Source organism: Equus asinus, chromosome 2, assembly GCF_041296235.1.
Source record: "Equus asinus isolate D_3611 breed Donkey chromosome 2, EquAss-T2T_v2, whole genome shotgun sequence".
NCBI lineage: Eukaryota > Metazoa > Chordata > Mammalia > Perissodactyla > Equidae > Equus > Equus asinus.
The window spans coordinates 142,329,714-142,354,871 of record NC_091791.1 but is presented as its reverse complement, the minus strand read 5'-3'; the positions used below and the strand labels follow the sequence as shown (position 1 = coordinate 142,354,871).

General features: G+C 35.5%; 1 protein-coding gene across 2 annotated transcripts in view; it reads right to left on the bottom strand.

Moving 5' to 3' along the window:
- The window catches only part of NEDD4 (NEDD4 E3 ubiquitin protein ligase), a 121,847-nt gene that overhangs the window by 33,139 nt on the left and 63,550 nt on the right, over positions 1-25,158 (bottom strand). For both annotated transcript variants that reach the window (XM_014860449.3, XM_014860448.3), the window contains 3 exons: positions 5,540-5,590; positions 3,987-4,048; positions 1,221-1,323 (listed from right to left, as the gene is read on the bottom strand). In XM_014860449.3, coding sequence (XP_014715935.1) covers positions 1,221-1,323; positions 3,987-4,048; positions 5,540-5,590 — 216 coding nt within the window. The remainder of the gene's footprint in view (positions 1-1,220; positions 1,324-3,986; positions 4,049-5,539; positions 5,591-25,158) is intronic.

The following is a 25,158-nucleotide window of genomic DNA, read 5'->3' as shown; positions in this document are numbered from 1 at the left end:
TGATTTAAAGGAAAAAAGTTCTGTCCTTTTATTGTTATAGATTCCCCCACAAAGTAAAATCTCATTAGTACATATACAAAATTCCCAGTGAGCTTTGCTGCAAATGCACTGCTGGTTCGGAAGCTTTCTTTCACAAGGCATGTGGGTGTGTGAGGTAGAGCCCAGCCCTTGGGGAGGTCCCTCAGCTTTACAGTTCTTCTGGAGACATAAGCAGACCCTCAGTCAAACAGGCATGACTGTTGAGGAATGCACACAAACTAAACCCTTCAAAGCAAACCGCTGCCAATACACTGTGTGCTTTCAGTAAATATTGCAGAGTAAGATGCGATCTTTTGATGATAATGTCCCTTCATTGGGAACCTCAAGGGGCAGGTGTTTTTGTCTCCTTTTCAAATCATGAATTCTTCTGCTAGCAGAAACCCTACAGCCCATCTGGTACAATCCTGTCACTCTGCAAATGAAGAACCTGAGGTTCAGAGAACTTCAAAGTGGCTGAACTTCAGCGAACTCACACAGTCATTCGGCTGGCTAGTCGCAGAGGTTGCGACTAGGATTCCAATCTCTAGATCCCCATCCACTTCCCTTCCAAATACTCGCTCTCTACCTCTTCTTCACTCACCCCAGAGGCGTGGCTCTGCCCCAACACTGGACTGGGACTTCCTCTTACCCTGTCATCCATGAAGACTCTTAAATTCTATCTGCTCCAAATAAACGTGGCTTTCTATCAGATCACTTGAATTCTCTCCCCCTCTCTTTCTCTCATTCCCCTCCTTTCTTATGAGCAACCCCCACAACCAGGAAAATTAAAGTAACAGGAATTACATTTTATAAAAGAGTTCCTAATTAGTAGAGTCTCCTCAAATTTCCACATATTTAACTTACGAATACTAAATTTAATAAATGGGAAGATGACATAGTTTTAGAAAACTTTAAAAAACTAGGAACAGTTAATGACTTATACAGTAAATGCTTTCATTTATGAACATTGTATTCTCTATTCCCTAAGAAAGCCTCAATAATGGCCATTCATTCTAAAGAAATATCCTTAGAGGAAAAAAATGGTTAATGAATGCTTGGGTGAAATAAACAAATGTCCAGGTAAACAATTTTTATTGCACACATTAATTTCATTGAATAAAGTTATTTTCTCTTCAGAGTATAGGAAAATAAGAAATCAGATATTGTCTTTTTAGTTTAACCAAATATTTATAAAATCTCACCTCTAATTCCTCAGCCTGTTCTGCGTTATCTTCTTCTGAGCCGTTGGTTTTAGGTAAATAAGTCATTTTTAATCTCAGATAACCTTTAACTCTCGATTTGTGACTGTAGAGAAGAAAAAATTATTCACAACTTTAACAGTAGGAAGAAAAGCCTTCATTTAAATAAGAGTTTATTAAACACCCACTAGCTACTAGAGGAGACTCAAAGATGAGTTTCGGTACAGAAGTTATCTAGGAAAAGGAATAGATGGCAGAGAAAAAGGAACATAAATAAATTGTTAGAACACACATAACCTGTTATGAGATAGATAAGATACTAAGGAAGTTTAAGTGAATGATTTGAGAACTTGAAAGAGAAGCTGGCATTTGAGTTGCTAGAAGTTGGGGCTAGAAGACTGGGGAGGATTTTGAGCTGTGGCAGTGGAGGGAAAGGCACATGAGTGGAGAGAAGAGCAGGAACAAGGACACAGAAGGGAAACCTGGGCTGCAGTTAAGGAAACAGCAGTAGTTCAGCTGGATGACAGGACACATGAAGGAAGTGGGGTGGTCCAGATGGATGAGGTCCATGTGAAGAGAGACAACTTTAGATTTTATTTTGCTTATGCTGTGAAGCCATGGAATTTGGGGGATAGGGAAAGGCATCCTCAGAGATGTGCTTCAGGGATACTCATCTAGCCATCTTGTCTAGGATGAGAGAAAAGTGGGGAGCAAGACCTGACAACTGTCTGAAACGTACTATCTTTCTTTCACAGCTGTTTGTATCTGTCATACACTAACTTACCTAATCTGTTTTCATATTGGATCACCTCTTTGAATAATGAGTTGTCAAAGCTAACGGTTGCTGCCCACTGTATTAATATTTAAATGTTTTTAAAAACCTGTCTTTCTTAAGCTTCTAACTTAAGACTTAATACTGTCTATCGCCCATATCAACTGGAGGTCCTATTCACTTAGGAAATCCTTGCTTGCCCTAGCTGTCTGTATAGATTTCTTTTTGGTGATTTTACAGACATCACTATGTAACCAATTACGCTTTCATTCTGTCTTCAAGAGATACTCCCTACTCTTGTCTCCCTTAATCTTTTTAGTTGTTCTCCATTCTATGCTTATGGGTTTGGAAGGTGTACCCTTCTCGAGTGGTCAACAAAATCCCCGATGCTTATTTCCAAGGTCACTAACATGGCTCATGTCTCCATGTTTAAGGGGGTGGGAACACTCTGACTTGTTGCTATAAAACATGGATATAGAAAACTTGCTCAGATAATGTTTTATAGAAGAGTTTCTTTACAACGATGTGTTTTATGTCTTTCCAACTAGATAAGAAGTGCGTGGGCTTGGACTCAATGGGCCTCAAGCAGATCTACGAATGTAGTACATTTTCTCTTTGAATAAAGTTTCTTTTGCACTTGCAGTAATATCCAGTGCAGAAAGAATATGTAAATTGTTATATTTTCTAAAGAGAAAGATATTTTAGAAAGCATTTGACAAATTGAAAAGCAGGCTATTACGGCAATCAAATAAGAGAAGAAATATTTATTTAGTTATTCTTGGTATGCAGACGTCACAATCAGTCTAAAATTAAAGGAAGAAAAGAGATTCATATTCCAAGACTTCTACAGAAATTAAATATGCAACTTCTCTTATAGAAAATATTAACATAATCAGAGAGCACCGTCCCTTTTATTTTAATATTTACATCACATGATAATTAAAAAATTTTTTTCTTTTTTTTTCTGTTGAGGCCCTGAGCTAACATCTGTTGCCAATCTTCCTCTTTTTGCTTGAGGAAGATTTGCCCTGAGCTAACATCTGTGCCAGTCTTCCTCTATTTTGCGTGTGGGACACTGCCACAGCATAGCTGCTGATGAGTGGGGTAGGTCTGCACCTGGAGAACCAAACCTGGGCCACTAACGTGGAGTGCATTGAACTTAATAACTAGGCAACAGGGCTGGCCCCTAAAAAGTTTTTAATGTAAAATTTTACTGAGTTCTCACAGTATATTTTTCAAACACATTTTCTAGTTTTAAAAACAAGAGAAATACTGTTGTTTTCACAGATGTCCTTCCTCTGCTTAACTTTGATCTTTTTGACAGTAAATCCATACACGTTTGAACAGATTTTACTTGACTATGTGGTACGGAAGATCAAAGGGAGTTTTATTTGCAGCTTAAACTTAAAAAATTTTGACAAAAATCAAGTAATTCATTTTAGGAAATGGAATTATGAACATGCTCTTTGGGTTTTAAATTCGAGTCTTTGCTCATGTTATTTTCTTTAAATATTTGAGTTTTCTGAAATACCTTTTTTTATTAAAGTAGACAAAATGTAGTTAGGTTTTTCTGAAAGTGGCTTTGTGTATGTCAAGTTGGATATTAGTTTTAGATGAATTGATGTTTGTGATTTTTTACAGCATACTACGACAATATTACATATACTTTAGATATAAAATAAATAAAAAATAATGACAAATTTCAGCCTTCTAGTCTGATAAATATTAGGTTGGCAAATCTTTCCCAAAGGGGTATGATCACTGTTCTGTATTTCTAGAATTTTTTTGTACTGTGCATATATTATTTTTATCAGACATAACAATAAAGCTATTAAAAATAATATAATATTATATATGTAACATTATCTAAGTAATATAAATAATATTTAGAAGTAGCTTATTTACAAAGATTTAAACCTTGAAATTCCAAAGAGGCTACTATAAGGCATAATGAAGAAATAAAAAAATTAATATGTTATTATTTTATATTTACTGACCTTCTTGGGTGAAGAACAAAATCCTTAAATGTGTATGGTCTCTCCATTCTTGGGTTTTCTGTCTAGAATAAAACAGGGGGTTTTCAAGAAATATCTATAACACCAAAAATATGTATTTCTCAAGAATATTCATGAGCTATGACCTAAGGCATAATTGAAACAAGAAGTGAGAAAAAAGTAGCTTTAGCTTATTAAACGATTACAGCTGGTAACTTGACTGTGCTTTCACTTTCTCGCACCATGAGAATTATAGCCGGCATCACAGCTCAGTCTAAGACTAGCTCAAGAGGTGCGCTGCGGAGCCACAAGGAGGGCAGGAAGTAGAAAAACAGCAGAGAGTGGTCAGTATGTTGGCACCCCAAAGGAATATGCAATATGTAGGATGTCAGCAAGTTGCCTTGGTTAGAGCATAGAGCCAATTCTAGGAGAACAAAGTAAATGGCCTGGAAAGTCAGATTGGATTAAATACATTATTAAAAGCTTGTGATCTCTAAAGACTGTATAGAACCAATAAATATCTCAAAAGACTGATAAAGAAGTATTATTTCTCTTTCTTACCAAGTTCAACAGAACTTTGGTTTTATTATCCTTTACTTCTCTGTTGCATTTTGCATTAACTATCCATTCAGTCTTAAAACTCATTTCTTAAATTCTCATGACATTATTTTACTTGGTCCTTTTCCTGTCTCTCCTTGTCCGTCTTCTCTTTCTCCTCTGACAGACTCACTTTTCCTGTCTCTCCTTGTCCGTCTTCTCTTTCTCCTCTGACAGACTCACGTTGACTAAGGTTCAGTGTTTGGCTTCAGTCCTCTCATCTCTCTTATTTGGACAGCCCATCATCCTCAGAGATTCTGCTGTTACCTCACAGAGATAACTCTCAATCCTTCTGCTCCCTATTCCCTACACAATTTATTTTCAAATCTCTGTCAGCTGTCCACTTACAGCTTTCATTTTTCCTCTTTTCTATTGAAATTCAATATGGCAAAAAAACAACGTTATCATATTTCAAAACAAAATGGCTTTCCCTCCTAACTTTTCTACTTGAGACGCCACCCTTATCTCCCAAGTTCAACCTGTATTATCTTTATTTTTTGCTTATTTTTTTAACCTCCATACCAGAAACTTGGTCCAATAATGTTTTATTATGAAGTGTTTCCTGAATCTGTTTTCCTCCATTGCTATATGCTTGGTCCAGATTCAGCTTCACGCCTATCTTGTTATAAACCACACTAGTTTCCTTTGGTAAGCCTAGGCTCTCTCCATTCTAGTTATTCAGTAGAATACTTCCAAACTGATCTTCCTCAAACACTGCTTTCATGATGTCAACAAACTTCAGTGGCTCTCTTTCTTACTGGGGTTCATGTAAGGAAATCTTGAAGACAAACTAAAACGGAAAACTGAGATGAGTTTTCAGAAAAAAATACGCTCAAAAAATAATAGCAGTATATATTTTATAAATAAGATATTTACATTAACTATGTTGTAGATTTGTAAGTATTTATTAAATTAAAAAGAATAAATACAAAACTAAAATCATGGACATCTATACCAACCGGTAATGGGTAAAGAGGAACGTCCACTTGGCCTAGGAAATCATCTCTTGTCTACAAGAGAAAGAAGAAAAAATGATTAGTAATATGCTCAATCCTTTAGAAGATTTTGATGAGCTACTGCCATAATTCATAAAAAAATGTAGACTTTTTTTTGTTTAATCCTATGTAATATCAATGGGAAATAAAAGGTAATATGGTACAACTTCTAGTAATGGCAGAATAGAGTGTATTAGATTGATCCTTTTGCAGACAATAACTATGAACTCTGAAAAAATATAAAAACAACCATTTGAAAGCACCATAAAGTGACCAAAAGCGAGCAGAAACTGGAGGGGAGTCAATCTTTGAAAGAAGAAAGTGTACTGGGTAGGGTTCATATTTATATGGTTTTTCACCTGGTAGTACTCCACAGTTCATACAGTGGAGTGAATAGAACTTAAGTGGAAATACGAAATCTTACTCGTTTGAGGAGTCAAAAGACCTAGTCTGAGGTTAACAGCATAACTGGAAAGTGAGGGGGACAATCCCTGAAAGGAAGAAGCCACAAGAGTCCCTCCAAATCTATATATAAACTCTACCCAACTTCCTAGCTGATCCCTGAAGTGCATATGTGAAAGGCAACAGGTAGAAGGCGAAAGGACGGAGCACAGATTTCAGTTGACATTCACCTAAGGGGAAACAGCATCTTGGAGTTCAGCTAAATTAACAACTTGCTAGAACAAAAATCAATGTTTTTCAGGGAAAGATAACAAAATTCATTGTCTCCAGCAAGTACAATACATATTTGTTCCATATACAATAAAAAACTACTAAACATGCAAAGAAATATGACCCAGTATCAAAGGAAATGTAATTAATAGAAACTGACCACAAGATGAGCTAGATCTTGGAATTAGCAGACAGGGAAATTAAAGCAGCTATTATAAAGATGTTTAAGGTCTTAAAAGAAAAATAAGGTCATAATAATTGAATGTATGGTGAATCTCAGCAGCAAAATGCAAACTTTGAAAATGAATCAAATGTGTATTTTAGAACTGAAAAATGTAATATCTGAGTTAAGGATCAGTGGATGGGCTTAACGTATGATTGAAGATGACTGGAGAAAAATTCTGTGAACTTGAAGATATATCAATAGAATTTATCTAATATGAAAAATAAAGAGGACTTGTGGAAAAACATCAACCAGTCTAATATATGTGTAACTGGAGTCCCAGAAAGAGAGGAGGGAGGGAGGGTGGGAGAGAGAGGGAATGAATGAATATAAGGCAGAAAAGTATTTGAAGAAAAAGCAGCCACCTTCCCCAAACGTTAACATCTCACATAACCATAGCACAATGATCAAAATCAGGAACACTATTAACTAACCTATAGACCTTACTCAGATTTTGCTAATTGTCCCACTAATTTTGGTTCAGGGCCCAATTCAGGATCACATGCTGTATTTAGTTGTCATGGCTCCTTAGTTTATTTGAATCTGGAAAGTACCTCAGTCTGTCTTTCACAATCTTGACATTTTTGAAGAATACTGGCTAGTTATGGAATACCCCTCAATTTGGGTCTGTCTAATGTTTCTTCATGGTTGAATTTAGGTTATGCATTTCTTTTGCAAGAATTCTATAAAAATGATGGTGCTCTTCTCAGCACATCACATCAGGAGGCAATAAACACTGGAATCTTATACATTATGGACAGTTAAGGACCACTAAATATTTGAGGAAAATCTGTAACATGAACAACAGAGACCTAGACCAAGAACAGACAGAAGGGAGTCAAATAAATAAGAATCAAGTCAGACTGCAGGAGAAATACTTCAGAAAAACTATAATTAATATTCTTAGAGATAAGAGATGAAACATCTGTCAAACAAAATAGGAGACTATAAAAATGAAGTAATTAGAGAGCCAGCCGTGATGGTCTAGTGGTTAAAGTCCAGTGTTCTCACCACTTCAGTGGCCTGTGTTCGCTTCCCAGTTGTGGAACCACACCACCTGTCTGTCAGTTGCTGTGCTGTGGTGGTGGCTCACATAGAAGAACTAGAAGGACTTACAACTAGGATATACAACCATGCACTGGGGCTTTGAGGAGAAAAAAAAAACCAGGCAGATTAGGGACAGGTGTTAGCTCAGGGCAGGTCCTTCCATGCCAAAAAGAAAAAAAGAAAAAGAAAAAGAAGCAATTAGAGAATAAGGAAGAGCTTTCAGAAATTAAAAATATAACTAAAATAAAAAGTTGAAGATAGAGTTGGAAGATAGAGTAAAAGAAATTTCTCAGAAAGTAGAACTAAAAAACAAAAGACTATAGGATTCCCCAAATAAGGAAATTACAGGATAAATTTTAAAAGTCAACATCTAAACAACAGGCATTCCAGAAAGAAAAAGGAAAATGGGGGAAATTATCAAAGAAGCATTTTGAAAAGCCTTCCTTGAACTAAAGGACATGAATTCTGAGAGTGAAAGGCCCCTCTACACGTATTAGGCATGAAGAAAAAAGTCATGGCATGGTACCTCATTGTGACATTTCAGAGCACCAGAGATAAATTCTAAAAGCTTTGAGACAGACGAAACAGAGGATACACAAAACGGAAAGACAAGAGAATAATGCCTCCAAAATTGTGTGAGGAAAATATTTCCTACATAGAATTCTATACCCAGCCAAACTATGTTTCTCAATAACGAAGGCAGAATAAGGACATTTTCAGATATTAGTGTTCTTAGGAGGATAATGGAGGATATACGTCACCAAAATTAGGGAGTACACCATGGTAAGAAAAGATGCAGGGGATTCAAGACAGGAGAGAAGCCAAGAGGATTCCCAGAATGATGGGGAAGGGAACTCTCAGAATAACAGTAGTGTAAGACCTACAGAACAATGAGTGCATACTGGAGCAGGAAAATGGATAGCTGGAAGAGAGATGTTTCTAGAAGAAGAAGAAGAATAAGGTTTTGTGAGAATTAAATGAGAAAATATACATGATGTGCTTTGCATAATACCCAGCATCCAGTGAACATTCAACAAATGTCAGCTACTGTTACATTTGAAATGCTGGATTCTATAACAAAATCCTTACTCCCTTCCCCCTGGACCAGTCTGCGGACATTTCAAACAGGTACATATAATAAAAAGAGCATGGCTGGAGACTGAAACCGAGAAAATTAGCTTAGTTTACATAAGCTGGTGATAATTTTTGAAACGGACAAGTTAGCTTTTAATTATACCGTCAAGGCTGTGCTATGGTATGTTTCCTTATTCTTGTTTTTATCACAAGTATATGTTATACTCAATAAATATGATCTTTAAGAAGCTATAAGTAAGGAAGTAAAATACAACAAAATATAGTAAAATCTCAACCAGAATGACTGAGGAATAAAATATTTTGGTTAACTGGATTATCTAACTTAGCTTTAAGCTTAACCAGATAAATAAATAAAACATTTTTTTTTTGGCTCAGTCTTATTGAATAGGCTTGCCCTTAGTAAACTGAATACACTGATTATCTGTTTGATGATTCATGATCTTGATGTGCTTCAAAAACATGGCTGTGGTCAATTATCTCTAGAGTAACACAGGTATAGAGCAGGGTTTCTCAACTTGGGCACTATTGACATTGAGCCAGATAACGTTTTGTTGTTGTTATGGGGGCTGTCTCATGCATTGAAGGACGTGTGGCAACATCCCTGCCTCTACCCACTAGATGCCAGTAGCCCTCCTCCTCTTGCACTTATGACAACCAAAAATTTCTCCTGGCATCGTCAAACGTCCCCTGGGTGAAAAAATTGACTGTGGTTGAGAAGCACTGCTAAAGAAGGTATAAAACAGAATATCCCAAACAGTGAGCAAGACTCCCTCACTTCTCTAAATAACAGCTTTATTGAAACATAATTCACATACTATATAGTTCACCCACTTACAGTGTACAATTTTAGAACATTTCATTACCCCCAAAAGAAAACCCATATCCATTAGCAGTCACTCCCCATTTCATCCCTCTCTCCCTAGCCCTAGGCAACTACCAATCTACTTTCTATCTCTATGGATTTAACTATTCTGGACACTTCATATAAATATAATCATATAACATGTGGTCCTTTATGACTGGCTTCTTTCACTTACCACAATGTTTTCAAGGTTCGTTCATGTTGTAGCAAATATCAGTACTTCAGTCCTTTTCGTATTGTTGAATGTTACATTGTATGGATATACCACATTTATCCATTTATCAGTTAATTGACATTTAGGTTGTTTTCATTCTTTGCCTATTATATATAATGCTGCTTCGAACATTCAAGTACAAGTTTTTGTGCTGACATACGTTTTCATTTCTCTAGAGTATATACTTAGGAGTAGAGTTGCTGGGTCATATGGTAACTCTAACCTTTTGAGGAACTATCAGACTTTGCAAAGTGGCTGCACCATTTTACATTCCCACCAGCACTGTGGGAGGGTTTCAATTTCTCCATATCCTTGTCAACACTTATTATTACCTATCTTTTTGATATAACCCTCCTAGATGTTGTGAAGTGCTATCTCATTGTGGTTTTGTTTGCTTTTCCCTGACAGCCAATGATGTTGAACATCTTTTCACGTGTTTGTTGTGCTCCTTATTTCCTAAAACCTCTTAACGTATACATCTTCCCTAGAGAGTCAGTCTCTACAGCAGAGGTGGTACTTGGTCACTATGGAACAGAAAAAAACATCTCATCTCACATATTGCTCCATATTCCTTGTTCATTGATTGCAATTTGTGAACAAAAATCCAACATAATAAAAATATCCTTGTCTCCAGAAATTTAGGTATACAAAAATACATTTAAAAAATGTCTTCTAATATATCTTCCTTACATCTTCTTTCTTTAAAATAAGTGATCTGAAATGAATTTCTTAACTTCTACTTAAAATGAAACAATACTAAAGAACCATATTTCTAACATTAGAAGAACGAACAAATTTTCCAAACTAAAAATCAATACGTATGGTCTGAGGAGATGGAGAGTATGAAACTGGGAACTACCCTGGAAAGTCTGGGACATATGGTTTCTATAAATATAGGACAATTAGAGGTTCTTTTTCCACTTACAAAAAAAAAGTAATAGTTTTAAATTCATTCCTATGAAGGCAAGTCAGTCTGTGATGTTCATTAATGTTTCCTTAGCCAACCAATTGTTCCAAATTCTGAATATCAAGCATTTCTTTGCAAGAGTTATTTCCTATATTTGAACTGCATGCAGCTTAGTTCATAAAGCAAATCTGCATTTGGTAAAATATAAGTAATTTTAAGAATGCCTGAAAATCTGAGGAAGAATTTAGAACAGCAGGTGATTTTAAGCAGAAGCATGTGTAGTAGGCACAGTCCAGTTAGTAAATAATAATTTTTCCAATATTTTAAAGATGTGAATTTCAATTTCTTAAAATAATTTTTAGACTATGAAAAGAGAAAAAGCAAAATTGTTGTTTTTGTAATAATTCAATTAGAACTACAGAAGGCTCTAAGTTTAGGAGGACAAACTGTTAATAACTTTGATAAGGGTCAACAGGGTCTGAATGTTCTGCTTTAAAAGAACCCAATGTTACAAAAAATCAGACTTTCAAAAACAGATAACGTGTCATAGCTTTGAAGAAAACTTGGGCTTAAAAAGAGTTCCCATTAAATCTGAATTACAAATAATTTCCCAGGGTAAATCCATTGTATAAAGCAAACTATTAAAGGAAAAATCACTTCCTCATAACCAGAGCCAAACAACATAGCCAAAGTTTTCTGCTGTAACATCCAATTTTTAATTTTAATCATGCTTTTTAATTCGTAAAAATGAATTTTATACATGAACATTGATTACAGTATAGTTTCAGTTTTCAGACTTAGCTATCACCACTTTTCTAATCAAGATGATTTTTTAAAGTAATTTTAAAACAAAGATGACACATACACAGAGTACAAAAGTGAAAGGAAAAAAAGGTTCATAGCCTCCAGCTATGTAACTCCATCCCTGTCCTTCCCAGAGGCAATAGCTGTCATTTTTTTGTGTCTGGGTATCCCTTCAGTTTTCTGTGACATATTCTTATGCATCTCACTTTTTTCCCTTCAACAATGTCTCTGGGACCTTGTGTAGTATCAATCCACATAGAGATGATCTCCCTCTAACAGTTGAATGGTATGCCAGTATATGGAATATGAAACTTTATTTAACTAATTCCCTAATGACAGATATTGAGATTGCTTCTAATCTTTTGCAATTGAGATTGCTTCTAATCTCAATGAATAAACTTGTATTTATCATTTGCATATATACCCAAGATAATTTTTATTTTGTGCAATAATAAAGACCACCATGAATAATCTAAACTAATGTGAAATGGAATAGGTCTTAATGACTAAATGAATGTTACAAAAGGAAATTGTCTCCTGAGTGAGCCAGAAAGCACATGTAAGTTTTCAAAGATAAGATCAGGATCGAAGATTCAAGATCAAGAAGTCTGCAGTTGAATTAATATCTTATTCAGTGCTAATAGCTACCGTCTTCACACAGCTGTATTCAAAATTCTCTATGTGCAAATGTCACGACTCGTCTGTATAGATCAGTAATTCTAAAAAAATGAATTGAGGCAAGCAGTTAAAAAAAAGAAGCAATAAATTCATAGTTATAAAAATGTGCAAGGCATTGTTAATCACATTATTTAAATTAAGTCAAGGGATCAAAAGATACTTCAGAGATCGAGGTAACAATCGAGGTAAAAGTTCTCAAGTAGCTGAGACACTAAAAGTGAAATTATCTAAAAACTTCTTTATATAAAGCAGAATTTAAACTCCTACTATTTATATGTTAAGAAGTTAAGTGTTTTCTTGATTTGAACACATGAAAAGTCAATATTTTGACATTGAGGATATTAGCACACGTGGATCTCTGAGAAAAATAAGCAGAACTTACATGAATGGACTCATTTATAGTATTTTTTAAAATAAGGAACCATATAGTTTCTGCTTCCAAAATTTTATAAAAACTTTTATTTTTAATGAACATCCTTCTTTCCTCTCAAAAACCCGTACTACATGGATTCATACTACATTCTAGATATTTTAAACTGACAAAAGGATTAAGAAAACTAAATTTAGCTTAACTATTTTCTAACGTATGCAAATCTTACTAAGTAAAATTGCATTTGCATAGCTTCTACCTTCCTACTTACATACTGACTCACTCTATTTTAAACATTTTTTTCTAGAAGTTCAAGATTTATTGATTCAATCTTTTTAGTATGTAAAGGGGAAAATGGTGTTAGCTAAACAAACAGTATAATCTGATCTATGCCATAAAATCATAGTGTTATGGAAACTGGATGTCCTTGCTTAAAGCAGACATTCAACGTCCTGAGCTTGTGACTCGCTCGGCCAGCCAGCCTGTCTGGGAGATTTAACTCTAAGACACAAACTGTACTTGTTCTTTCATACTGCTTGAAAATGCGGGTACATGTGTTCTACAGCCCTTAGCAAGCCTCACATTTTTAAAGGGACTTTTACCTAATAGACAGGGGGTGGGGAGGGAGTCAGGAGAAATCTCGAGGCCAGTTCCAGTCTGAGTTCCTCTGAATTTCAGTCTCTTTGGAGGTCTCCACTTTGTAATCATCACAAACTTGTGAAAACTGACGATTTACATTGACAAGTTCCTCTACACTTTAAAGTTTAGTTTATAATCTACTGTGAAGATTTTCAAACATAAGCCATTTTTGAAACATGCTACAGAAGAGAAGGAATCTGAAGTAAACAAGGGAGGAACACGATTCGGAATTGGAATAGGTTGGGTTGCATCAAACAGGAATAGGATTTTATAATTATTTTCAAAATTAAAATTTGATATATCCAACACAGTTTTAGAAGCAATTTATATTGTATGACCCTAAACTAGAGCATTATAAAAGGCGAGAGCAAAGTTTTGCATTTATTACAACTTTCCTCCCTCCTTATCATTTTTTCCCATTGTTTCAAATTTATATTTCTAAACAAAGGGAAATAACAAGAGGACTAAACGTATAAACTTCTAATTTACCCATAAAATACGTACAGCTAGATAACTGATAAAAAGGGATATAAGGCTCTTCCTTTCAGAGACAAAGTATTCATTCTTGATTAAAAATAAATAGAAACAAGAGACTCACTCTTGTGAGGGCCACTAAATTATGATACTACTTTTTTTCTTTCTAAGAATGTCTGCCAAGCTACCAGGGAAAGAAAAAGGTAAACTTTTGAAGAGATGGAAGCTAATATTCTCTGGGGAATTACATCTGTAGTTTAAATGAGAAACTAATTTAGCAGATGGCTGCCACTGTTGAGAAAGATATAGTGACCTTAATTCTAAGAAACCAAAGAACTGGGTGAATATAATTTTATTTAACTTAAAAACAAATGTGAGATATTTAAAAACAAGTGTGAGAAGATGAACTAAAATCATCACTTTAAAATGGGTAAACAGAAGCTACAGCAGCTGACGAAGTATTCTAGAGGCTTCTGCTCGCGACCTACTCTAGAGTTTCACAAGATTCATGTTATTAGTCCATTCAAGTGTTTTCCAAACTTCAGTGTGTGTCAGAATCAACTGGAGGGCTTCTTAAAGACAGATCACTGGGCCCCACTCCCAGAATTTCTGATTCAGTAGGTCTGGGGTGGGGCCTGAGAATTTGCAGTTCTTGAAAGTTCTCAGCTGACACACAGCTGATTCAGTAGTCACACCTGGAGAACTATATCTTTATTCAATTCTTGGAGAAAACCAGGAATCGTAAGCAATGATTGGTATAACTAGCTGAAGATGAATGAGCATAACATCTAAATTTGTCTATGCTTATCCTGTCTACTTGGTAGTTTTTAACGTAAATTAAGACAGTTAACACTGAACAGAATTCCTCTAAAAGAAGCAAAAGGAGTCAGGTATCTATGTATTTGCATTTCTTTCTAGCTTAAATTGTAAAAATAAAAACGTATTTTCTAACTATGGCAATCCTCTTTTCGAAACCTCTGAAGACTGGTTATTGCATAAACATCATTTCCCAAGTGTGTTCTGAGGGATAATAGGTCTGCTGGATACTAACACTTCAAAGGTGGCCACACAATTGGGAAACATTGGGTTAAATGAAGTTCAAAAGTTTATTTCCTTTAGGACTATAGGAACTTTACTAGTGTGCATTGTAACATTACAAAAAATACAGCATGTGGCATTATACAAACTTATTTGTCAATAGGATAGCTTTTATATGACGTATCTCACAGACTGGTGAGGAACACATTTAAAAATACATTGGTCCAGAGGAAAAACCATACATTCCTTAGCATGGGATTCTAGGCCTTCGACACTTGCTTTTCCAGTCTACCTTACTGCCTCACCTGTTAAAACAAGCCTCCCCAACACAGTACCACACCTTTGCTGAACAAACCCTGTAGTTTTCCCTCTCAAACACACTTCTGCTTCCTGGAAAGGTTCTTTTTCATCTCCGCCTGTTTAAAGCCTATCTACTTATGAGGCCAAACTCAATGCCATTTTAATGAAAATTTTCTTGATTAGACTAAATTGCTAATTTCCTCCTCTGTAATTCTACTTCACCTTGTGTCTGTTTTAACATCTGTATTATAGTTCTCTTCTACTCCAACTAGACTGGAAATTCCGTGAGGTTAATAAACATTAGTGAGTGGCTTCTATAGCTGGGCTCCATGCTAAGCGTGGGAGAACGTTCCTGATATCACGGAGCATACAGTCCTGCATGGTTCACAAACATGCACATACGATTAAAGTGTATGCAAAACCTATAAGGAAAAGTACAGAATTCTATGGATATACACATAGGAGAAGGGTTAAGGAAGACTTTTATTCTCCGCTATATCCCAATGTACCCTGACTTTTTAGGTACTTAATACCCAAAGATAAATTCTGCATTATTAAATAGTACTAAAAAAACTGAAGTGGGCTGACTCACTAGTAGATTGTATTATATCATCATTTTTTATCAATTAATCCCTCCCTTGTAAAAACCAGCTATTTAGACCTGAGGAAGTAATCTATGATGCGGAGAGAATCTATCAAGAAGCAAGTAGTAATAGTTCTAGCATTATGAAACCAAATCAATAATGTGACAGGAAATGCTACAGTATCAAAAGAAGATGGTATCTGATTTCCCTCGTTTATTCAGGCACTGGACTCAAGTCTGGCTCGCCCATTTCAAGAAGGTTGAACGATTCAAGAATATGTTGAACACAGCTGGAGTAACAAAAGGGTTAATGAGGGGCTGGCCCGGGGGGCGCAGTGGTTAAGTGTGCACGTTAGGCTTCGGCAGCCTGGGGTTCGCCTGTTCGAATCCTGGGTGCGGACATGGCACTGCTTGGCAAGCCATGCTGTAGTAGGTGGCCCACATAGCAAGTAGAGGAAGATGGGCGTGGATGTTAGCTCAGGGCCAGTCTTCCTCAGCAAAAAGAGGAGGATTGGCAGATATTAGCTCAGGGCTAGTCTTCCCTCCCTTGCTCCCCCTACTCCCCAAAAAGGGTTAAATGACCCGCTCAACTAATGGCAATCTGACTGCCTTCTTCAACCTGGGCTTGAATTTAGCTTTCTGCCACAAGTGTAACAACCTGGTAATGTCTGGGCTCCTGACTGGTTTATTGATTCCCTCCCACGTTTCTCACTGCTTTGATTATGGTGGATGTTCCTGGATCATTTACTGGCTTTCCTGCCCCCGAGACTGAACTGTATTTTCTTGAGTTGTGAAAGGTTGTCTTTCTTATAAAGAGGTGGTACAACACTTTCCCTACACTTCTCTATAGCCTTCCCCATCTGCTCCTGACCTTTTCTGCCCTCTGGTGACCGTGAGCCACTCTCCCATCCTTGGCATATGGATGGCCGTTTGGAATCCACACATACTGGGTAAAGTTTGACAGAATATTTTACGCGAATCTCTATTATTCAGTTGCATGAGATTACAACCCTGCTCTGCTAGCCCCAAATTAAAAAAAATACATCCATGAGAGGCGAAATCCACAACTCACGTAGACTTAGATTCAGATAAAATCACCTCATTAATTGGTTTAAATATAATCTAAGAATGTTTCAACAATGTTTAAAAGTAAAGTTAAAAATAATTCCTAAGTGTTACTGTGTTGTGCAGGGCCTAGCAATGCCCTGGACATAGTAGGAAGTCATTATTTAGCTCATTGTTAGGTTGTTAGATTAATTGCTCCAGATTCCAGTTTAATCATCTTTAAAGGTAACTGAATCTGAAATTTATAAACCACTGAACTTCACACAGAATATGTTTCTTCAGAGTATTAAACAGCAGCTGGTATTAAACACTAGCGTTAGTGGGTCTGGGGACCACTGCTGACAATTCAGAATTTATCAAAGTTTTCAGTCTACAGAGAATTTTAATGAGGAGATCGTCCTGCAAACTCCCTTGATTCATGAGCAGGCAGTCTTGAAGCTATGATCATCTCAACTCTCTGATCTTTCATTTCAAACCATTTTGTATATGTTGTCTTCCTTGCTTAGTCTGCCCCATCAAAAGTTGGGATGATGTTTTCTACTCTTGTATTTCATAACAAAAGACATTTAAAAAGCAAAATCTACTTGTTGGAGTTTTGGCACTATTTTCCATATTCATCAACAAACAGTATTAAGCACAAATGGTGTACAGTGCCTGGCAAATACAATCAAAGATTTATTGGCAGTACAATGAACACATTGGGAGAAGACCTGAAGGGACCAGCCAAAGAATACCTCTAAACAACAAACAAAACAATTAATTATGAAAAATCCCCAAAGTGGTTTTTCTTTTACTTTCTTTCCGTTTTTTCTGTAAACCTTGGTGTAAGACTACTTACATAGTGGTAGAATGAAATGTATTCTCTAATAATTTTTACCTTTTGAAATGAATAATCTTTTCTCAGTTTTAAAAAATAATATTTCAGAAGTAGAAACTGAGATTCTTACAATTTGATTACCTGATTATCTGATCAAATGTAAGTTTAGTTGATCTATAAACAGTTTTTAAAGTTTCTCTCGGGGATGAAAACTTAACAATTTTTATTGAGTAATATAATGTATCAATGAAAACAGGGAGAAAAAAAAGAATGTGAGTTACAGTTGTTTAAGAAAATAAGAACTCAATGGATTCCTTTAAAACCAAATTTTTCTTGCTTCAACAGCAAGGCAAGTACCAGTGGAGGAAAATAAGGCCATTGGGATGTGGCTCCACTCCTTCAGCCACCACAGTTACCAAGCGCTGTAGCTTTAGGTGCCTTCCTCAATACACTGGACCACTGTCAAAGCTACACAAGTATCAAAGCTTTATAGCTCAAAATGTAATGTTCTAGGGGAACGCCGTCCAATGGAACTGTTTGCAATAATGGAAATGTTCTATATCATTTCTGTCCAACACAGTAGCCACCAATCACGCGTGGCTATTGAGCACTTGAAATGCGTCTAGCGCAAATGAGGTTCAGAATTTTAAACGTGACAATTTATTTTTTATTTTTATTTATTTTATTATTTTATTGAGGTAACATTTGGGTATATAAATTTCAGGTGTACATCGTTACATTTCGATTTCTGTGTAGATTACATCATGTTCACCGTCCAAAGACTAATCACCATCCATCACCATACACATGTGCCCAGTCACTCCTCCCCCCCTCCTCCGTCCCCTCCTCCTCTCTGGTAACCACCAATCTGTTCTCTGTATCTATGTGTTTGTTTGTTGTTGTCGTTTTTATCTTCTATTTTTGAGTGAGATCATATGGTATTTGACTTTCTCCCTCTGACTTATTTCACTTAGCATAATACCCTCAAGGTCTATCCGTGTTGTCACAGACAGCAAGATTTCATCTTTTTTTTTTTATGGCTGAGTAGGATTCCTAATTTAAATTAAATTTCAATAACCACATGTGGTTACTGGCCACTGTATTAGACAGCGGACTTCTAGAAAATTTTTTAATAAAACAGTACTTCCTGGTTTTAAGATTTGATTTTTAGTTCTTGCCCTGGGATTTAGACATGTCCCTAGAGCTGACTGACTCCCCCACCATGCTGTATTCAGAATCAAGATTCCTTTTTTTTAAACTAGGTTGGCTTGTCATATCTAAGGAAAGGGTGAGTTAAGCTTTTTAAGGCTGCTCCTGGGAAAGAAGTCTCCCAAAGGAAAGAAGGAAGAAATGCAGCCCAGAGGGAAGCAGCAGTACCAAAAATGACAATGCCTGGATATACAGCAGCAATGTTCCACAGGACTGGATTTGTTCAAGAGTGCATGTGAGCCATCTCCTGGGAACCCCAGAAATACAGAAGAGCACTTTATAGCTGCCTGGGGTCTTTCATGAGCAGAAGAGAAGGGTTAAGTCAGTGAAACTTGGGTTATAATTGTTATTTTGTCTCCACTGGTATCTGCAGTCTGGTGATGCTTGGGAAAACTTAGGTTATATGTATTAAATAAACAGATTTGACTGGCTTTTATCAGTATTATATATTTCAGCAGTTTTACCACCTGTCTAATAAAATTTACAAATGACACTCAAGGGTAATATCCAAATTAACTTTAGGTTAAAAAAATCCTAACAGCAGTTAACTAGGCTTATTGTGGTGATCATTTTGTAACGTATATAAATGCTGAATCACTACGTTGTACACCTGAAACAAATATAATATTGCATATTGATACTTCAATAAAAAAAGAGCAAAAAATCCTAAGAGTCAAATATATAGTTACTTTCAGTAAAGGGAAGGATAGCTATATGAAGGATTTTTAAAAACCCCACCAGATGGACAAAATTGAGTTACTTATATGAATCATATAAAATTGATTTTTTATGAATGTGTCAAAGAGAGTAACTATATAAACACAAAATTACGATAGCCAAATTACTTTGCTTTTATCCTACCTACAACTGCTAACCAGACATTTTAATATAAAGATAAATGGGCACACCAGGATACGTTTCCTTTTGTAAAGGAATCTTTTGCTAAAAACATAAAGAAAAAAATAGATATAATAGTTAGAAGTTTATTTGATTCCTAAAGATAAAGAATAAAATAAAAACCAAGTTATAATGTGACTTTTACAAAACAAGATATTTATTTTAATGTCTTAAACTATTATGAACTCCTTTAAATGAAAACAATGCTATTAGTGAAAACTATATCTTAAAACAACTATTAGTAGACAATCTGAATAAAACTGTATCTATAAAAGAAATTGAATTAATAATTAATAATGTTCCAAGACAAAAAGCACCAGGCCCAGATGGGTTCACTGGTGAATTCTATCAAACATTTAAGGAAGAATTTATACCAGTTTATCTTTAATATCTTTCAGAAGATGAAAGCAGAGGGAATACTTCCTAACTCATTCTATGAGGCTAGCATTACCCTAAAACCAAAATTAGACAAATATATTACAAGAAACGAAAACAGATCAATATCTCTCATGGACATAGATGCAAAAATCCTCAACAAAATATTAGCAAATCAAATCCACCAATGTATAAAAAGAACTATATGTCACAACCAAGTGGGATTTAGCCCAGGAATGCCAAGTTATTTCAACATTTGAAAATCAATTAATATGATCCATCTTATCAACAGACTAAAGAAGAAACATCAGATGATCATATCAATAGATGCAGAAAAAACATTTAACAAAACCCAATATCAATTCACGTTAAAAAACAGTCAGTAAACTAGGAACAGAGAGGAACTTCCTCAACTTGATAAGAAACATCTACAAAAACCCTACAACTAACATCATACTTACTGGTGAGAAACTAGAAGCTTCCAACTAAGATTGGGAACAAGGCAAGGATGTCCCCTCTCACCACTCCTTTTCAACACTGCACTGAAAGTCTTAGTAAATGTAATAAGACAAGAAAAGAAAAGAAAAAGTATACAGATTGGGAAGGAAGAAATAAAACTGTTTTTGTTTACAGATGACATGATCACCTTTGTGGAAAAACCAAAAGAATTAACAAAAAAAGCTCCTGGAACAAATGAGCAATTACAGTAAGGATGCAGGATACAAGGTTAATATACAAAAGTCAATTGCTTTCCTGTATACTAGCAATGAACAAGTGAAATTTGAAATAAAAAACACAATACCATTTACATTAGTGCTCAAAAAATGCTTAGGTATATATCTAACAAAATACACACAAGATCTATATGAGGAAAACTACTAAACTCTGATGAATGAAGTCAAAGAAAAAATGAATAGATGGTGGGATATTCCATGTTTATGGATAGGAAGACTCAATACTGTCAAGATGTCAGTTCTTCCCAACTTGATTTATAGATTCAGTGTAATCCCAATCAAATCCCAGAAAATTATTTTGTAGAAATCAACAAATTAATTCTAAAGTTTACACAGAGAGGCAAAAGACCCAGAATAGCCAAGAACATATTGAAGGACAAGAATAAAGTTGGAGGACTGACACTATCTCACTATAAAACTATAGTAATCTAGACAGTGTGGTACTGGTGAAAGAACAGACAAATAGATCAATGGAAGAAAATGGAGAACCCAGAAACAGACCCATATATACACAGTGAACTGATCTTTGACAAAGGAGTAAAGGCAATAAAATGGAGAAAAGACAGTCTCATCAACAAAAGGTGCCAGGGAACAACTGGACGTCCACATGCAAAAACATGAATCCAGATACAGACTTTACACCACTCACAAAAATTAACTCAAAATGGATCCTAGACCTACATGTAAAATGCAAAACTATAAAACTCTTAGAAGATAAAGTAGGAGAAAACCCAGACGACTTTTAGTGATGGCTTTTTAGATACAACACCAAAGGCACAATCCATGTGAGAAAGAATTGATATCTGGACTTCATTAAAATTACAAATTTCTACTCTTCAAAAGGCAGTGTCAAGAAAATGAAAACAAAAGCCACAGATTGGGAGAAAGTATTTACAAAAGGCATATCTGATAAAGAACTGTTATCTAAAATATACAAAGATTTATTAAAACTCAACAATAAGAAAACAAATAACCCAACTAAAAAATGGGTCAAAGACCTTGACAGACACTTCGCCTAAGAAGTTATACAGATGGCATAAAAGAATATGAAAAGATGCTCCACATCTTATGTCATCAGGCAAATGCAAATTAAAACAATGAGATACCACCACACACCTATTTGAATGGCAAAAATCCAGAACACTGACAACACCAAATGCTACTAAGGATGTGGAGCAACAGGAACTGATGGTGGGATTGCAAAATAGTAAAGCTGCTTTGGAAGACAGTTGGGCAGTTTCTTATAAAACTAAACTTACTATATGATCCAGCAACACACTCCTTGGTATCTATGCAAAGGAGCTGAAAACTCATGTCTGCACAAAAAGCTGCAAACATACATTTATAGTAGCTTTATTCACAATGATCAAAACTTGGAAGCAACCAAGCTGTCCTTCAGTGGGTGAATGGATAAATAAACTGTGGTACATCTGGACAATGGGAAATATTCATATTCAGCACTTAAAAAAAAGAGTAGTCAATCCATGAAAAGATATGGAGGAAACTTAACTGCATATTACTATGTGAAAGAAGCCAATCTGAAAAGGCTACATACTGTATGATTTCAATTATATGACATTCTGGAAGATGTAAATCTATGGAGACAGTAGGCAGATCAGTGGTTGCCAGGGGTAAGAGGAGAAGGATGAATAGGTGGAGCACAGGATTTTCAGGGCAGTGAAACTACTCTGCATGGTACTCTAGTGGTGGATTCATGTCATTATAAGTTTGTCCAAACCCACAGATTATATACCACCAAGAGTGAACCCTATTTGGACTCAGGGCGATAATAATATAGCAGTGTAGGTTCGTTAATTGTAACAAAGTACCATTCAGGTGGGGGATGTTGATAACGTGGGAGGCTGCATGCTTAGGGCAGAGAGTATAAAGGAAATTTCTATGCCTTCTGCTCAATACTTCTGTGGACCTAAAACTGCTCTAAAAAACAAAGCCTATTAAAAAAAAAAAACACCTATTGAGAAATCTGAAATTCTTTAGTTTATAAACCGAAGAGAAAGAATCTACCATCTTACGGCTAGAAGCTGACTCTATCAATGGCGTAAGATCAATTAAGATACAGCGTCTTTATGAGTCAATATTTTCAACGAGGGATAAAAAAACACGATAGGGTCACCTTCTTTAGAAATACCAATTATTGCATAAGCAGTGGCTTGTGGCCCACATACAGGACTTTCTAGCTGTAAATTTATTTCTGTCCTTCTTTTGTGCATCTAGTCTCGACATAATTTTGTCCCCAAGAATATACATAATCAAAACTGAGCATGGGGGCTGGCCCTGTGGTCGAGTGGTTCGGATCCTGGGTGCGGACATGGCACCACTCATTAGGCCATGTTGAGGCGGCGTCCCACATGCCACAACTAGAAGGACCCACAACTAAAATACACAACTACGTACTGGGGGGATTTGGGGAGAAAAAAGCAGGAAAAAAAAGAAAAACCTGAGTATAAGTGAAAAGAATTGTGCTTTAATTTTTAACAGGGCTTTGGGAAAACTGTATTCCTTTGAAACTATATCTTGATCTTTGATTTAGAGTCTTATGAAGAAATGCTTCTCCAGATTTCTCGTTTGTGTGTATTTTCACTACTTTTTAATAATGTGTTCTTTTCATATATTTCCTAATACTTAACTGTTAACCTGGATTCCTAAAGTTATAGATGATTCAGTTTGTACACACACAAAACAATAACTATTATTATTAGTGTTTTACATATTGTGGCATTTTACAGTTTACAATGTGCTTTCACATACTCTCACAACAACATTACAAGGAATATAATATCTACTTTTTACTGAGCACAAGCTATCTGCCAAACTTATATAAAATTTCTAGTCCTCAGAACAACTCTGCCTAGTTTCAAAAATTTGATATTTCACAAACATGAAATTAAGACTCAGAGAAGCTATAGGAGGAATTAATATAGCAAATTCACCATAGAGCACATTTTCACTCTACCCCAAAATAAGGAAGGTAAGTATTCCAGATGTTTGAGCTCTAAGTGCAGATTTGTGGTGATTAAGGCTTAGGTAAGGTGTAGTTAGATGATAAATTCCAAGTCCTACTTCTAACCTTTTAATTTTAGTTTCCAAGAGAAAACGTTAATTATTTAGGTAACAAATATATTACCAAAAATTATCTGTTTAAAGAAACAGAAAATCCTATGGTAAAAAATTAACATGCTCAGCCCCAAAGTAAGGTGAACATCATAAAATAGATGAAGAATTAGACAGACACAAGTCAAAAGAGACGCATCCATCTCGAGCTTCATCAACACTAAAATGACCTAGACGACTTAGAGACCCGATCAAAACCGTGAGAACTATTGCTAATTTTGTTGTGTGATAATTACATGGTAGTTTGATATATTTAAAAGGTCCTTATCCATTAAAGATGCACTTTGAAGTGTTTATGGGTAAGATTATATGATGTATGGAATTTACTAAGAAGAAGAAAATTCCAGGAAAAAAAAAGGAGAGGAGGAGATGGATGACATGATTGACAAAATGTTGATAATTGTTGAAACTGGGGGTTCACCGGGGGCCACATGGGGGCTCACTGCATTACGCTTTCTACTTTTGTGTACAGTGTTGGAAATTTCCCATAATAAAAGGTTTAAAAATATTTTTAAAAAGATAGGCAGTTTATAATGATTTAGGTAGTTATTGAAGAAAAAGAACATAAGAATCAAATTCATAAATAGTGTTATAGGAGGTACAAACTTGCAGTATGTGTTATTTGATCAATAAAATTAATCAGAAAGAACAAAGTAATTATAAACATCAGGTCACAAGTCAGAGGAATAGCAAAAGAAATAGTTGAAAGACAAACTGGTTCTTTAGTAATGTGCTTAAATAATAATTCCTGAACTCAGCTTTCACTCAACAACGGCAATAAGAAAGCACTTGATCTGGTCTATACGTTCCTCAGAGAGTAAAAGTTATTCATCACATTGTAGTCAGTCCAAGTGGAGATTTTCCTTTAGATAACTCTTTTTTTTTTTTCTTTCAGATGCTATTTTTACTAGAATAACTTTCCCCAAGCAACTTTATCCCTTGCATTCCTCCTACTGCAGGGTAGGATGAAAGTCCTCTTCGTTAGTGATACAGTAGAAAAGTGCTTAGAATACATAATAGAGCTCAGTTTTATTCCACATCTGACATTTGCTAGTTTTATGATCTTGAGTAAGTCCTTTTAACTTTGCTAAGCTTGCTCCCTTTTTTCTAATATGGAGATGATCACTACCACAGTGAGTTTTTTGAAATGTGGTATCTAATATGATATGTTAACTGATTTAAACTTTTACAGATATAGGGTTAAGAGCTCAAAAAAGAATGTATCAGGATTTTCTCCAAGTTAAAAAAATCACAGTTAAGGTTTCAAGATCTAGTGACAGGAAGCATCCAACATGACACTCCATTAAGAGGCCATTCTTGTCTCCTCTTCCTTGTTGTCTTATACCCAAATACAGTTTTAATAGGTCTTTTCTCTTTCTCGGAGTGACAGGCATGCACATTTACACTTAAATGTATTGCCAAGAATGTAAAAAGTTGGGAAATATGTT